Source organism: Macrosteles quadrilineatus, unplaced genomic scaffold (assembly GCF_028750875.1).
Source record: "Macrosteles quadrilineatus isolate MER2022 unplaced genomic scaffold, UCM_ALF_1.0 Scaffold_6__1_contigs__length_79288215, whole genome shotgun sequence".
Classification (NCBI taxonomy): Eukaryota; Metazoa; Arthropoda; class Insecta; order Hemiptera; family Cicadellidae; genus Macrosteles; species Macrosteles quadrilineatus.
Window position 1 is genome coordinate 5,240,719 of NW_026542599.1, and position 13,574 is coordinate 5,254,292.

General features: G+C 35.0%; 1 protein-coding gene across 2 annotated transcripts in view; it reads right to left on the reverse strand.

The window, feature by feature from the left end:
* Positions 1-774: 774 nt before the first annotated feature.
* Positions 775-13,574, reverse strand: part of LOC128996389 (uncharacterized) — a 154,523-nt gene continuing 141,723 nt past the window's right edge. Inside the window, exons 16-20 of one of the 2 annotated variants that reach the window (XM_054421692.1) lie at positions 12,345-12,549; positions 10,680-10,861; positions 9,793-9,962; positions 8,683-8,780; positions 5,378-5,493 (exon numbers count right to left, since the gene is read on the reverse strand). In XM_054421692.1, the coding sequence (XP_054277667.1) occupies positions 8,685-8,780; positions 9,793-9,962; positions 10,680-10,861; positions 12,345-12,549 (653 nt within the window). In that variant the 3' untranslated portion in view covers positions 5,378-5,493; positions 8,683-8,684. Of the gene's footprint in view, positions 5,494-8,682; positions 8,781-9,792; positions 9,963-10,679; positions 10,862-12,344; positions 12,550-13,574 lie in introns of both variants that reach the window. The other variant, XM_054421691.1, reaches the window with a different exon arrangement.

Consider the following 13,574-nt stretch of genomic DNA (forward strand, 5'->3'; position numbering starts at 1 on the left):
GGCTCAATAACATAAAAATAAAGTACAAAACATAAAATGTAAACATCACTTACTAACAACCATGTGTGAAGTGACAGCAATATTTACTTAAGCACACTCTATGGTGCAAAATAGCCGAAACAGTCGCGGCAATTATTATTGCCAACCACAAAAACAAAATAACCCATTTATAAGGCAGTGTAATGTTTTTTGCCCTATAAACATTGTATATCAATTTGTTTTTTGGACGGATATATCCGTCTTTATCCTAGAAAAGAAATTTCTTGGGACGGATATATCCGTTTTCATTAGCCCTGAAAGTAAACAAAGATTGACGGATATATCCGTCCATAGCCCTGGAAGGGTTAAACTTTAACTTTCTATAAAATTATTATTTACCTTCTCTATAAATATTTAGTTTATTGAAAGATTTGAATTTGAGCCATACATATAACTAGATTAGTTATGGACTAGTTATATTTTACAGATGGAAACAGATTGACTAGATATAGTACAAGATTAAGATTTTTTCTAAAAATATTTTAAGAACAAAAATTCAATTAATTATAGGTAACTGTTGCATGCTGCGTACTGTATTAGTAAGATTACAGTTTTACCCAAATAAAAACTAGGTTTTATAGCAACACCCATATAAAATAAATTACATATCAAATAAATAAATAAAAAATATCTGCCCTCTTATTTAATCAAAATTTTAACCTTTTTCCTTCAAATTCTACCCATTTTGAGGAAAAGGATTCATTAAATACAGCCATTTTACTAAACAATATACATTTTTATTTATCATTCTTTGTATTTTACATAATGACAAAACTGTATTTAATATCATTGTTCTGAGCAAATGTTACAGCTTATTTACATTGTTAGATTCAACAGATAATAATGGTAATATGTTGATTTTCTCAATTTCAAACAAATACTTCAAAAGCGTACAACTATGATATGTTTAAAAATGATTTAGTTAATGTACAAATGAAAATCGTCAATATATAGTTCCACTTTGAAGTATTTGTCCAAAAACTTCTTAATTAATTCAAATAGTTTATTTACAAACTAAACTCTACAATATATCAGGCACAATCATACTTATCTATGTACATATGAGTGAAAATTTAAAAACGTACGTTTTCATGTCCCTGGCCTCTTACTTCCTAGATACTGGATTTGTAGTTTATTATTATGTGTTTTAATATTTTTTGGGACGGGGGCAACATGTTACACACATTTATTTAGTTTTAAATAGGTTCTAGGTATTTTTTTCGTATTTTTAAAGTCTCAAAATTCACGACCATGACGTGTCCCTAGGGTACATTTTCCAACTTTCACGCTGATTTTAGACTAATTATTCATGCCAAAATATATAAAGCCATATTTTTATGTCATCAATGGTTATTAAACTTACAAAAAAGGAGCATATTATAATTTTATTGTCATTAAAAACTGACTACCATGACAAAATAAGTCTGTCCCTCGATTTGGCGTCACGACCATTTGGGAAAAATTTTCAACTTTGGAGCACGACAGTGGCAAGCCTGGCGTCAATGGAGTCAGTTGGTTTTAGAGACTAGTTCGGGGTGTACGTCAGGATTGTAGTGCCGGTCGTTTCGAGTTGAAAGGAGGAATTACAAGATTAATAAAGGAAAGATTGTGTTTTTTGTAATTTTGGTGTGTCCATGACCGTGCGTAGTCATTCGATGAAGTAGACATGGTGTTGATTTTTGTTTATAAGATATTTCAATTGCAAGATTAACCTAGAAGTCCACTTTGTATCCTCGAACATGAGGTGCAGGGCTACCGCCAGAACAGAGCCAAATAACACGTAATATCACGACCAAAGTTTCACGACCATCGTGGGTTTTTTCACGACCAGTCCAGCCTTATGGATTATAATGTGTTTGGTCGTGACAATAACTTTAATATAATTGTAAATTGAACAGTTTAGTTCAATTGAAACACATATTTTTATTATAACTAACAGGATAATTGAAGGATTGTTTAGAAAGATTTAGATTTTTCTAGACAATTCACGACCGTACCGCTTGTCCCTGACCATCACGTTTATGATTTCTATCATAAAAATTAAAAAAATTAAAATATCGTCATATTTTAATGTTTTATACACAAAAGATGCACACCTCTATACAAACATAACGATTTTTCGGGTCTCAGGTAAGTTTTTTCGGAGTTATACAAACTTAAAAAGATTTTATTGGCTTTTTTTCAATTTTTTGAGTTTTATTATTTTTTTCTAGAAAGACCAAATATACCAAAAGCTCAGTGACCTTTTTATTGTATAATGGTCATAAAAGTAAATTAGTTTATAGCAAAACATAGCTATAAAAATAATATTAACTATTTTTAATATTCATATAAACGTCCGTTATGGTCGTGACAGGATTTTGTGTTTTTCCACTAAAGATGCTCTTTTAAAAAGAAACTACCAAAGATATTGCGTTACCATGGACATTTTATGAAACTTCAAATGTTAATGAAATAAAAAAAATAATAAAAGTTTTGAAAAAAGGGGGAAAAAATTTGCAAAGTGCTTTTCCTGAAAACGTACGTTTTTAAATTTTCACTCATATAAGTAAATCTTAGGTATAAAGTGAATCTTGTACAGTCGGTTGTGTATTTAACTGCACTATAAAAACCTATAATTAATTGTGTAATACTTCGAATTTTTAGGCCTTCAAAATCACTTAATTGTTTTTTTTACATGACTACTTCTTCAATAGGTTATAAATTGGCTATCGTACAATATATAAAGAAATGATCATCCACATGAAACTTACCCCAAGATTTTGTATAACTAATTTTGACACATATAGTCTTCACTTAGACTTTGCCTTTCTAGGCCAAAATTTAGTTTTGTTTCAAAAGAGTTTGTTTCAGGTCAAATAGAACATTTCCTGAAAACAGCACAATAAATGTGTTGTACGTAAATGTTACAGCTCTGCATGGAATGTGTTGAGTGGAACAAAAGTTAAAACCTGTGATGTTTTATTTATATTTATATCTAAGAGCCTTATTATGACCGCGGCTACTCAAAGGTCACTTTTAGCGGGCCATTTTATCATATGGAGCTTATTAAGCGATGCGACTGCAGTGGCAAGGCACGCGACAGTCGCGCACCCTCGCTACTATTCGCAACCCCACACGGACTGTCACGTCACCAGCGGGCCATGTTCTCATATGCTATTATTTATTAGTACGCGCAGCCACAGTCGCAGGCCACAGCGGACCCCTACTCTCTGCCCTCGCCTCAGTCCCGATTTTTGTTTCAACATTTTATTATAATTATCTATATCTATATTATTAATAAATTTTGGTTTTCTTTTCCGAGTTGGTTCGGCTCTTCTACCTGGTTTTCATAATTTTGGTGTTAAATTAAAGGTATTCACAAACAGATTTGCCTCCAAGCATCATCATTTATTTATCTACTGTACTACTCGACCAAAAAAATAAATCTGATTTTTTCAAAGTCTTACTTCAATTAAAGCGGTATTTCGCCCTTTCTGATTACATTATCCTATATGTTTTGGTCTAAGAACCTTCAATGAAATACCAGCTTTTATTTTGAGCTATTGGTTATTAAGATTAGAAGTACATGAAGCATGACACTGAATCACGAATCAACAATAATTATTATTACTTTAACACTAATCTGCAATCAATGATACGTAACTCCATTTTTATTTAAGTTATTCTACATTACTTGGTCTTAAAATAGGCCTACCCCTCAAAACAAAGGCTTTAATTTGAGATGTTATCATTTGAGTCAGTTAAGTTCAAGATACTGTCTGTATTCCTCAATTATTAGGCCTACCATTGTTGTGAATTTTAGGTAGCCCTTGGCAATGCAGAGTTTTGCTGCTAAAATTGTATTAATTATGATTATATTAAATCAAAACCATTATAATATTTAAATAAGGTAAGTGCTAGCCTCTCCTTAGCTGAAATAAAATTATTCATTTTCTTATGGGATACAGATAATTCGCCTTCTATTCTTCCTAAAAGGTAATCAAAAGAACGTCTCGTCTCCCGGAAACACCCATAATATTTCTTGTCATCCTCTCTGTGATCATCACATAAAAACTGAAAAACGGCGCTCAAGTAAAAGTAAAATAGATAGTTCAGCTTCTTTACTTATTCACTGTGAGAAACTACATGCAAGTCTGTTTAAAACTCGGTTAGATGCGTGACCTCGCCACACTTGTCGCTACCCCTAGCCACACCTGCGGCCATACCAAACGACTGAGCAGTCGCGGTCGCAAGCCACTCAAGTGGCCGCGCATAGTAAGGCTCTAAGATTTTCAAAATTAAAATGCCAGTCAACATGTCCACAACGACTGGGGCACAGTACATGATATAATATGCCTATTTGATGAAACTAAATTCAAACATTTTTGTGACCTCACTTTTTTGCCTACTACATGTGGTCTTAACATAAGTAAGAAAAATTACTAATTAGGCCTATAATAATGGAGGGGAATTTTATAAATAGGCTACTTTTGAATACCTTGCTCACAAACAAAAGCGAAGCTTTTAAAAAAATTTTTACACGAGCACTCTTCTACAATGAAGTAATTATGTCCACCATATATTTCCCATACGATTCCTGACGGTCTAATAACTTCTTTGCAATAAAAAAAAAAACATTTGTAAAACCCCATACAAAATTAATAAACCAGAGAGGTACTTCAACTGAAATCAGTAGTCAGTACATATCACAAATGTTCACTCTAATGAAGGAAAAATTTTTAAAGTTAAAATTTCAACTAATTTATTTAACAAATTAGACGAGCCTCTCACATTTTACTTCCTGGGGGTGTTATAGTCTACATAAACTCTGACCACTTCGCCAGAGTATTTCCTTTGCGAAGGCATAAAGTAGAAGTCTGGCTGCAGTTGGTCATTGCGTGGTGGTCTGTGGGTGTAGAACCCATTGTGTTGAGGTGGTGGAGGCTGGTTATGGCGGGGCAGGGAATAAGTACTACGATCTGGTGGGCCTTGTCCGTAGCGTGGCCTTTGGAGTGATCGTGTGTCTGCGTAATTACCTCGTTCTCTATCCTGTGTGTGATAGCCATGTGGAGCTTCACGGACTTCTCTTCCTTCTCTGGCATCCCTCATATCTCTTCCATCCCGCATTTCCCTTCCATCCCGCATTTCCCTTCCTTCCCGCATTTCCCTTCCATCCCGCATTTCTCTTCCTTCCCGCATTTCCCTTCCTTCCCGCATTTCCCTTCCATCTCTCATATCTCTTCCATCGCGCATATCTCTCCCATCCCGCATTTCCCTGCCGTCCCGCATTTCTCTACCATCCCGGGTGTCTCGAGGCATAGGTTTGGATGTGAGAGGCATCGTTGATCTAGAAGAACCGTTGGTATGTGCTATTGAACCTGGCTGCTTTTCTTCAGCTTCAAAAGCTTCAAAGGCGTAATTAGTGTTGGCGGCTGAATAGTCTTTCCATGCAGAGTTTGGTATGAGGTTGTCCTGGAAAATAATATCTATAAGTAAAATATATTTAAAAGAGAACATCCTGTTATATATAAAAACATAAAAAACTGCATTTTATTTATTATAATTTATGCAGCTTATAATTTATGCTGTATGATTATTTCATCAATTTTTAACAAGTCTACTTGGTAGTAGACTTGTCGAAAATTTATTAAGTATAATCATAAAGCATAAATTATAAATACACTTCTTTGTTTTCAAATAGGAAACCTCCTTTTAGTGCTTCATTTAATCATATTTTAAGTTGAGTAAGAATGTAACATAGAACATAGGGGCCTAGGGTTTATATTTATCTGTGAAGATTTCTATTTGGATAGCAATGTTGGAATTCAAAATTCATGAGAAATGAGTCCACTCAGGCACAAAAGTAAAATAGACCATTAAACTTAACACTGTACACAAAAATTAGAATATGAAAATGGTATTTTTGAGCCTTTCTTGTAATTGTGTGTACGGTAGTGTTAATTTGTCAGCTATCCTAACAATAATCGTTAGTAAATATTTTAACTTCTTAGGTTAGATGTTAGCTTTTGTGTAAATCAAAGTTTGTTCATATCACATATTACCTATTGAGTAATAATAATGCAGCATTCACCATGGTCCAGGCAAATTAAACCAAAAAAGACAGTGCTTTATTCTGAAAACAAAAACTGGAAAGTTTTTTAATAACTTAAGAGGGTCATAAATAAGAGTCCTGTGAGTTTGCAACAGATTCTGACATCTGCTTAAGTTTTGGGAGTCAAAAAGCTATGAAAATTAATTTTGCACTTTTTTCAGTTGTTGCTTATAACTCTTAAATGACGCATCCTACGGAAATTATTGTTCAGTGGTTTCTTTAATTGCGGTAAATTATGCGTTGACTAGTGTTAAATTTGTCAAAATCAGCTGAGCCCCTGAGCTGCAGTAGCTTTTCAAAGTTTGGCTATTTTCACCAACATGGCTAAAAAGTTGATTCTTTGTTCATAAAAGGTAGCTTGGGACGAATTTCTAGAACCCTATACAACAATATTAGACTTAAAATTACATAGGGGGTCACGCTCTCTTCACTCCTTGGATAACCCTCTGGATGATTACCATGGAATAAACCACTGGAAAAATTTAATTAATTTATATAATCCATTTAACAGGCAGAATTGACAATTTTTCCAGGTTGGTAAAATTGCCCAAATTTAAAAATCGATTGCGGTGAGCTGATCTTGATGAATTAAAAAGTATTCTACGCAAAACTTTATTTTCTTCAAACTACATTCAGGTATGTTGTTTAGGAGTTGTAAGCCGTAAACTGATGAACAAAGAATCAATGTTGAACTGATCAAGCCATGTTGGTGAAAATAGCCCCACTTTGAAAAGCTAATGCGGCTAAACGGCTCAGCTGATTTTGACATATTTAACACTCTCGTCGACACATAATTTACTGCACTTAAAGAAAAATGTTTTTAGGATGCGTCGTTTAAGAGTTATAAGCAATAAACAAAAGTTGTCATAGTTCTTCGACTCGCAAAACTTAAGAAGACTTCAGAATCTGTCGGAAACTCACAGACCTCTTATTTAGGACCCCCTAAAGGTACTAAAACACTTTCCTGCTTTAGACGATTTTTTGGGGAGCATAAGCCTAATTTGCCTGGGCTAATAAGGAAATTTACCTTTTCAACCATTTTTTGTGCTTGAGAGAATAAACCAGAAAACAAAAATCCATGCAGATTATGAAGTTTCATATTCTTCACACAATATCAACAATATCCATTAGGTAACAAAAGAAAATCATTAATCTAAAACTGAATCCCTTCTACCACCCATCAGCTTATTCATTTTGTAAACAATATTTCCGATTCATTGAAAAGTATTTACAATAAAATCAAATATATACAATCATTTTGCCTTATTAGGAACATAGGTGTTCAGTGAGTAGGTTAAGGCAACTGTAGTAAACATGTAAAACTAACACATTTCAATTTATTTATATAAAGTTTTTCAAACAAAATTTTAATTTTACACACTAAGAGCTAACATATTGTAAAATACCGATTAACGTAAACTGTGAGTGTTATTCAAGCAAAGCCGAACAAGTTTAAAGATCGTAAGTGCGTGCATGTGTGGTAAAGATTTGAAAGATACAAAATAAATAGTTTGTGTTAGGTACCTTTTATCATTGTCAATCCTTTTACAGTTCCAATTTTATTTTCTAAACTTAGGCTGCCTGATTCAAATCTTCTCTGTTGAACATCCATCGTACATAAATATCCATACGCACACATACAGAACAAACACACAAAACAATTTTCTTGCTGGCTGGTACATGAAAAAAATTCCAGATGGGGACCGATGCTCTAATACAACTTCTCATATCAGTCCGCCTGAGGCATCTGAAATTTTTAATTGTTTTACTTTTTAGGCTTACCTAAGTCAGTAGTCCAAGTTACATTACACACGAGACATAAACATACACAATAGCGCTATCATGACACGCCGACGGTTGTAGGTAGAGTCCAGTATAGTACTGATGTTCACAGTCACACTACTGTTGTGTAGTTCGCAGTAGCCTACTGTTTTGTGTGTAAATTCTGATGTATTTGACATGATGCTGCATTGCACAAAACGTGTAGCTTTAAATAATTTAAGTTTGACGTAATAATGTGGACTACTGAGTAAGCCTAAAAAGTCATATACATAGTGACTATAAATAGTCCAGGGGCTATCAGAATGAATATTTATTAATTACTTAGTCGGCCAAACAAGTTGAAATGTTTTGCGTTTTCTATGTTTCCTACATAATTAAGCCTACTGTATGTGTGCTTGGATATATGAAACACACATTAGATAGAGCCTCGATAACAAGTCTGTCATGGGGAAAATTAAATAAGACTTGTAATCGAGGTTACCTTCTAATATAGAAGTTTGCTAACAAGTGATTTAGGCATGATATCAAATCAAATTTATTTGAAAATGACCCTTGTTATCAATGATGACTTGTCATCATCTGTTTACACACCAAACGAATGTTTAGGAACAACGGATTTTAATGAAACATCCTAAGCCTTGAAACTTACTAACATTGGCAAGAATAAAAGGTAACACAACGTATTTATTCTGCATCAATTTTCAATCCAGAAGGCAAACATGAAGAAGGTTGACAGTTTGACAGACAAGGGGAAGTTGACGACTCACCGTCACCATCTCTGGTTTCTACTCCACGTAGCGGCCGCGTGCTGTGGGTGGTAGGCCGGGTGGGGATAACCTTGTCCCATGGGTATCGCATATACTCGCTACATCACACAACCTAACGTTACCTTATGCAATAGCGGTGTGTGTTATCGCAAAGCTATTACTGCCGAGCATTTGTTCAACAAAGTTTGACAGTATTTAAAGTTATTACATTATTGGTAGTTTTAAGTTAAAAGTTTTATACTTAAGTTCTAGTTTTCATCATTTTTATACTCATAGTTAAATGCATGTTCTGTGTAATGTTAAACAACCTAAGAAATTATACTTGGTACTTTTTAAAAAGTAGGCTAACTTTCTGTAAATTTGTCCAGGTTTGTTAATTAAATATAAATTTTGATTCTAACATGTTTATTCATGTTTATTCTGCACTCAGACCATCTATTATTCAATATTTGTATTCGTTCTCCAGACTTGTTCAATTCTTCAAAATAATATATATTTTAATCAGTCCATATTCACCCCTGTTGCTAAATTAAATGTGTGGGCAAAATATACCTATTACCTTTCTTTAGCAGTCCTGGTTATGAAAAACTCCAATTTGCCATTATTTGTAATTCAACAATATTTCTTCAGAGCACTAAGACTCCTATTATTTTATGTAGGGTATTCTACCCAAGAGATTGAAACATATTTTCAAAGTTTGCAAGAGATTTGATTTAAAACATTTCCCTAAATACTGATAATTGAAAAGCTTTCAGTAAGTACCTTATACATCCCTAAGAAGTTATCAGTTCTTGAACGATTGAATAAAACCATAGACATAAAGAATTAAATATAGACTGTCAGTCGTGCTGCGGTTATCATAGGTTCTGGCGCACACTGCTGGGTGCGCCGTGTAGTTTGAATAGCGTGTACACCATAACTACATGGCGCCCAGCGGTGTGCGCCAGAACCTATGGTAATCGCAGCACAGCTGACGGTCTATATTTTGTTCTCTTTGTCAATGATAAATCATAAAACTAAAAAAACATAGCTAAACACGTGTATCATGCCTCAATGCCAGCTATTGTTTTTTAAACATTGATTTTAGGTTTTTACTTTCAAGCATGTTACCTTATTGTTAGGCGCAGGAGACCTCATGGTTCTGTAGATGGTACAGCCGGCCTGTACGATAGCCACGGCTACGAGGGCGATGATACACCCAATGACGATCCACAGTTTCGTCGCAGACAGCAGAAGAGTTGAACTTGCTGAGGGATCGTTATCAATCAAGTTTGTCGTAACTGAAAGAGAAAATGTTGTGATAAAAGACATAACCATAACGAGTTTTGTAAAATTTCAGGATCATAGATTGGATTCTTTGGTCCACTATATTATTTTTGTGTGTGACACAATCATGGTCAAATCGGCTATTTAAGCCTCTTTTTAGTAACCTAAATATACTATGTTGATTGTGGATTATTTATTTATCTTTTTTTTCAGATTAATATTTAAATTCAGAGGAAAGCCATAATTATTTTTACAGGTTTCATATTGTATCATGTCTCCCATTATTCTCTGATTCCACTCTCATCCTCTATTTATATTTGGACTAAAATACACCTCAAACGTGTCTCTAATTTATAATAATCATTATATAGTGGTCTTCACACAAAATTCTTTGTTTGTGGAAATATTAAGAGAAATATATATGTTTGTGGAAAATATAGTACGTCACTCGACCAAAATGTGTTTACCGGACTCATATGGTAATCCTGCACTCGACTTCGTCTCGCACGGTAACGACCACACTCGTCCGGTAAACACCTATTTTCAGGACTAGTAGGGTAATATACTATTACAACTTAAGTTCCTTTTCAGCCTTGGAAAAAGATCTAATATTTCATGGAAAAAGATGTGCAGTGAGTAAATTTGAACATAAATTTGGCATAGACATGCTAAAATTCCAAGCCAAACCAAGACTACTAAAAACAGTAAGAGGAATTGTATTTTCCACTTACTCTCCAGAGGTTCCACTTTGAGGTACTGAGGGTCTAGGGTTAGAGCTCCAACCTTGCCACTAATGACTGTCTCGTTTAGAACTTGCACAACAGAGTCATGAGAATCTTCCAGAGATCTGCCTCGGTCCAACTTGGCCTCGTCCAGCTCTAGACTCAGCCGGGCAATCACATTGTCCTCCTCCCTGCAAAACACTCATCTCCATTCATACTTGCCTTAAAATGGCTTTGTATGGTCGCCATTTCAATGAAAAGTAAAAGAAAGTAAAGCAAAAATACAGATAACTTTAAAAGCAAACAGGACTTACACTCAAGCGGTTTATTTCTATGGGAATAGCTGAGTAGTTTTACTGATTTGTCTTTTGCCAAAGATTGCTGGTTCAATTCTCAAAACGAATCCAGCTAGCCACATAATTAGGCGTTAGTATGAGGAAGATGAATTCAATATCAATTTCCAACATATCCACAAAGATTTAACACGTTCAGTGCGGCAGGCATTCCAACAAGCGCTCGCCAATGGCGGCGAAGCCCCGGCGCGGCACCGTAACAGCAAACGCAATTGGCATTAAAATATTTCAATCTGACGAATAACAAAAGAGCAGCGGTGATTGTACTACGTTACCCCGAGATTGGACGTAGTTCCCTAAAACACCCAAAGGTAGCAGCACTGCCTGGATCAGTAGTCAGTGGCCTTGTAATATGGCTTGAAGAGAGAAAATCCCCGAAACCGGGACAAAAGCATTGTCAAAGACGGGATTTTACGGGGCATTTTTGTACCAACCTACACCAAAATAAAGCTCACATTCTAAGCTACAGACTAGCAACGATTTTAACGTTCTCCGGCAATAGCTGAGCTCATACTGAACTAATGTAGTAGGGGTTGCGCAACTACATCAATTGATGTAGGCCGACAGGAGCGCTCGTGGCGTGACTACATCAAATGATATAGTCAGCACTGAACGTGTTAAGGGATATGTGGATCGCTTTCCTTTAAGAGCGTGTGTGGTTCTGTCATACAAAATGTTACTGACATCGACACAACAGAAAAGGGTCAGCAGCTATTACATTATAAAAAAAAATAAAACAACCTGTCCATGATCATGAGACATGATAAATTTGTTCTGGCTAAGAAATAGCTGATCAGTATCAAAGTTATACTTTCTAATCTACTGTCACTCTGCATAGCCTTAAATTAAATAAATATAAAATATGTACCCAAATGTGTAACTATCAAAAATAATTGACTGATTGAATAACATATTAATTGTTTTCTTACTTAACCTTGTTAATCTTGTTTACTTAACCTGATTCAAAATCACAGCTAAGTAAAATTATGTCAAACATGACATTATAAAAATAAGCTGAAATGGAATCTGTTGACATGTGTTGTGTTTTTAATTAGTGATAAGCGAAGAGTATTTTAATGTTCAAATAATGTTTTATTTTAATAACTTTCCCAAGAATTGCTTGGTCTTACAATTTATCGTTGATTTTTGATTAGGTCAATAAAGGTAACACGAATAGAAAAGACTTGCACATTCTAAAGGAGCCTCATTCCATGCACTATTTTATATTTTAATTCATAGCACTTAAAGAATGAAAGGAAGGGGTGGATTCTATGTCCAAGCATGGCAATCAAAGCTTAATACAATCAAGAGCATAGCTTACTGCTGAAACTCTTTGACTGCCATCTTGTGGAAGCCAGGTATCTTGTTGAGAGCTCTGTTGAAGCCATCACTGACAGTGTTTGCCAAAAGGTCAAAGTCCGGAGAACCAGTTGCAGGAGCTTTAAAGTTCTGTCCTAGTTGCACCAACTTGACAGCTACATTGTATCCGATTCTAGGTGGCTCAGCTGTCGTGGGAATCTCCTCTCCTAGTAACACATTATGATTGAAGTGAATTTTGCCTGTCAATTTATGTACGGTATACTTTTTACAGAACCTTGTCAATCAAGCTAATAAAAAAACTAGAGAGACTTAATGACTTTCAGAATTAAACATAATAATCATGACACTAAATACCTCCGTAGTGTAAAGCCTTTTATATCAATTTTCCTCCTGTTCTGATTAGAATTATTTAAGGTTTAATAGATTTTTAAGGCAACAAAGCACTTAACTTAACTTAAGATTTGGTCGCCAAAAGTATTGGATACGTATTCAAATCAGTTCTTGTAAAAAAATGTACAGTACTTATACCCTATTTTAATATTGCAAAATAACAGATAGACTATGCAATATGCATGTTAGTTTTCTTTATGACAAAATCTAAATCTATGAAAGAGGAAGTATGTATGTATCGGGTGTCCGAAAAATAACTCCCTTGTTTTATCAAATTTCTGAGGACAGTATTCGTTAGAATGGACAAAAATACTTCTTTGGGCCTGTTGAGTATGCTCTTAAGTTTTAGTTTCGTACGTTGGTATTAAGGTTGGCACACCTGTTTGACCTTGAGCGTGTAGTTCCACCACGCGCCGCGCCGAGCGCTAGACTCGACTGTCTGACTGTCAGTCAGTGCAATGGCTACTCCACAGCAGAAAGCACAGTGCGTAATTTGGTTAGTGGAAACAAAATCTGTTACTACTGTGCAACGTAACTTCAGACGTGAGTATGGTGGCACTGCACCTGATCCGAAATCAATTCGCAGTTGGTTAAAACAATTTAAGGAGACGGGAAGTGTTTTAAAAGGAAAACGACCGGGTAGGCCATCTGTTTCAGTGGAGAATGTAGAGAGAATCAGAGCCTCATGCTAACGAAGCCCTAAGACGTCACTAATGTGTCGTAGTCTACAATTGGGATTACCAAGATCTACTGTCTACGGCGTGGTACGTAAAAGACTGAAATTACATGCGTACAAAATCCAACTGGTCCACAAAATAAAACCAAATGATAAACGCTTAAG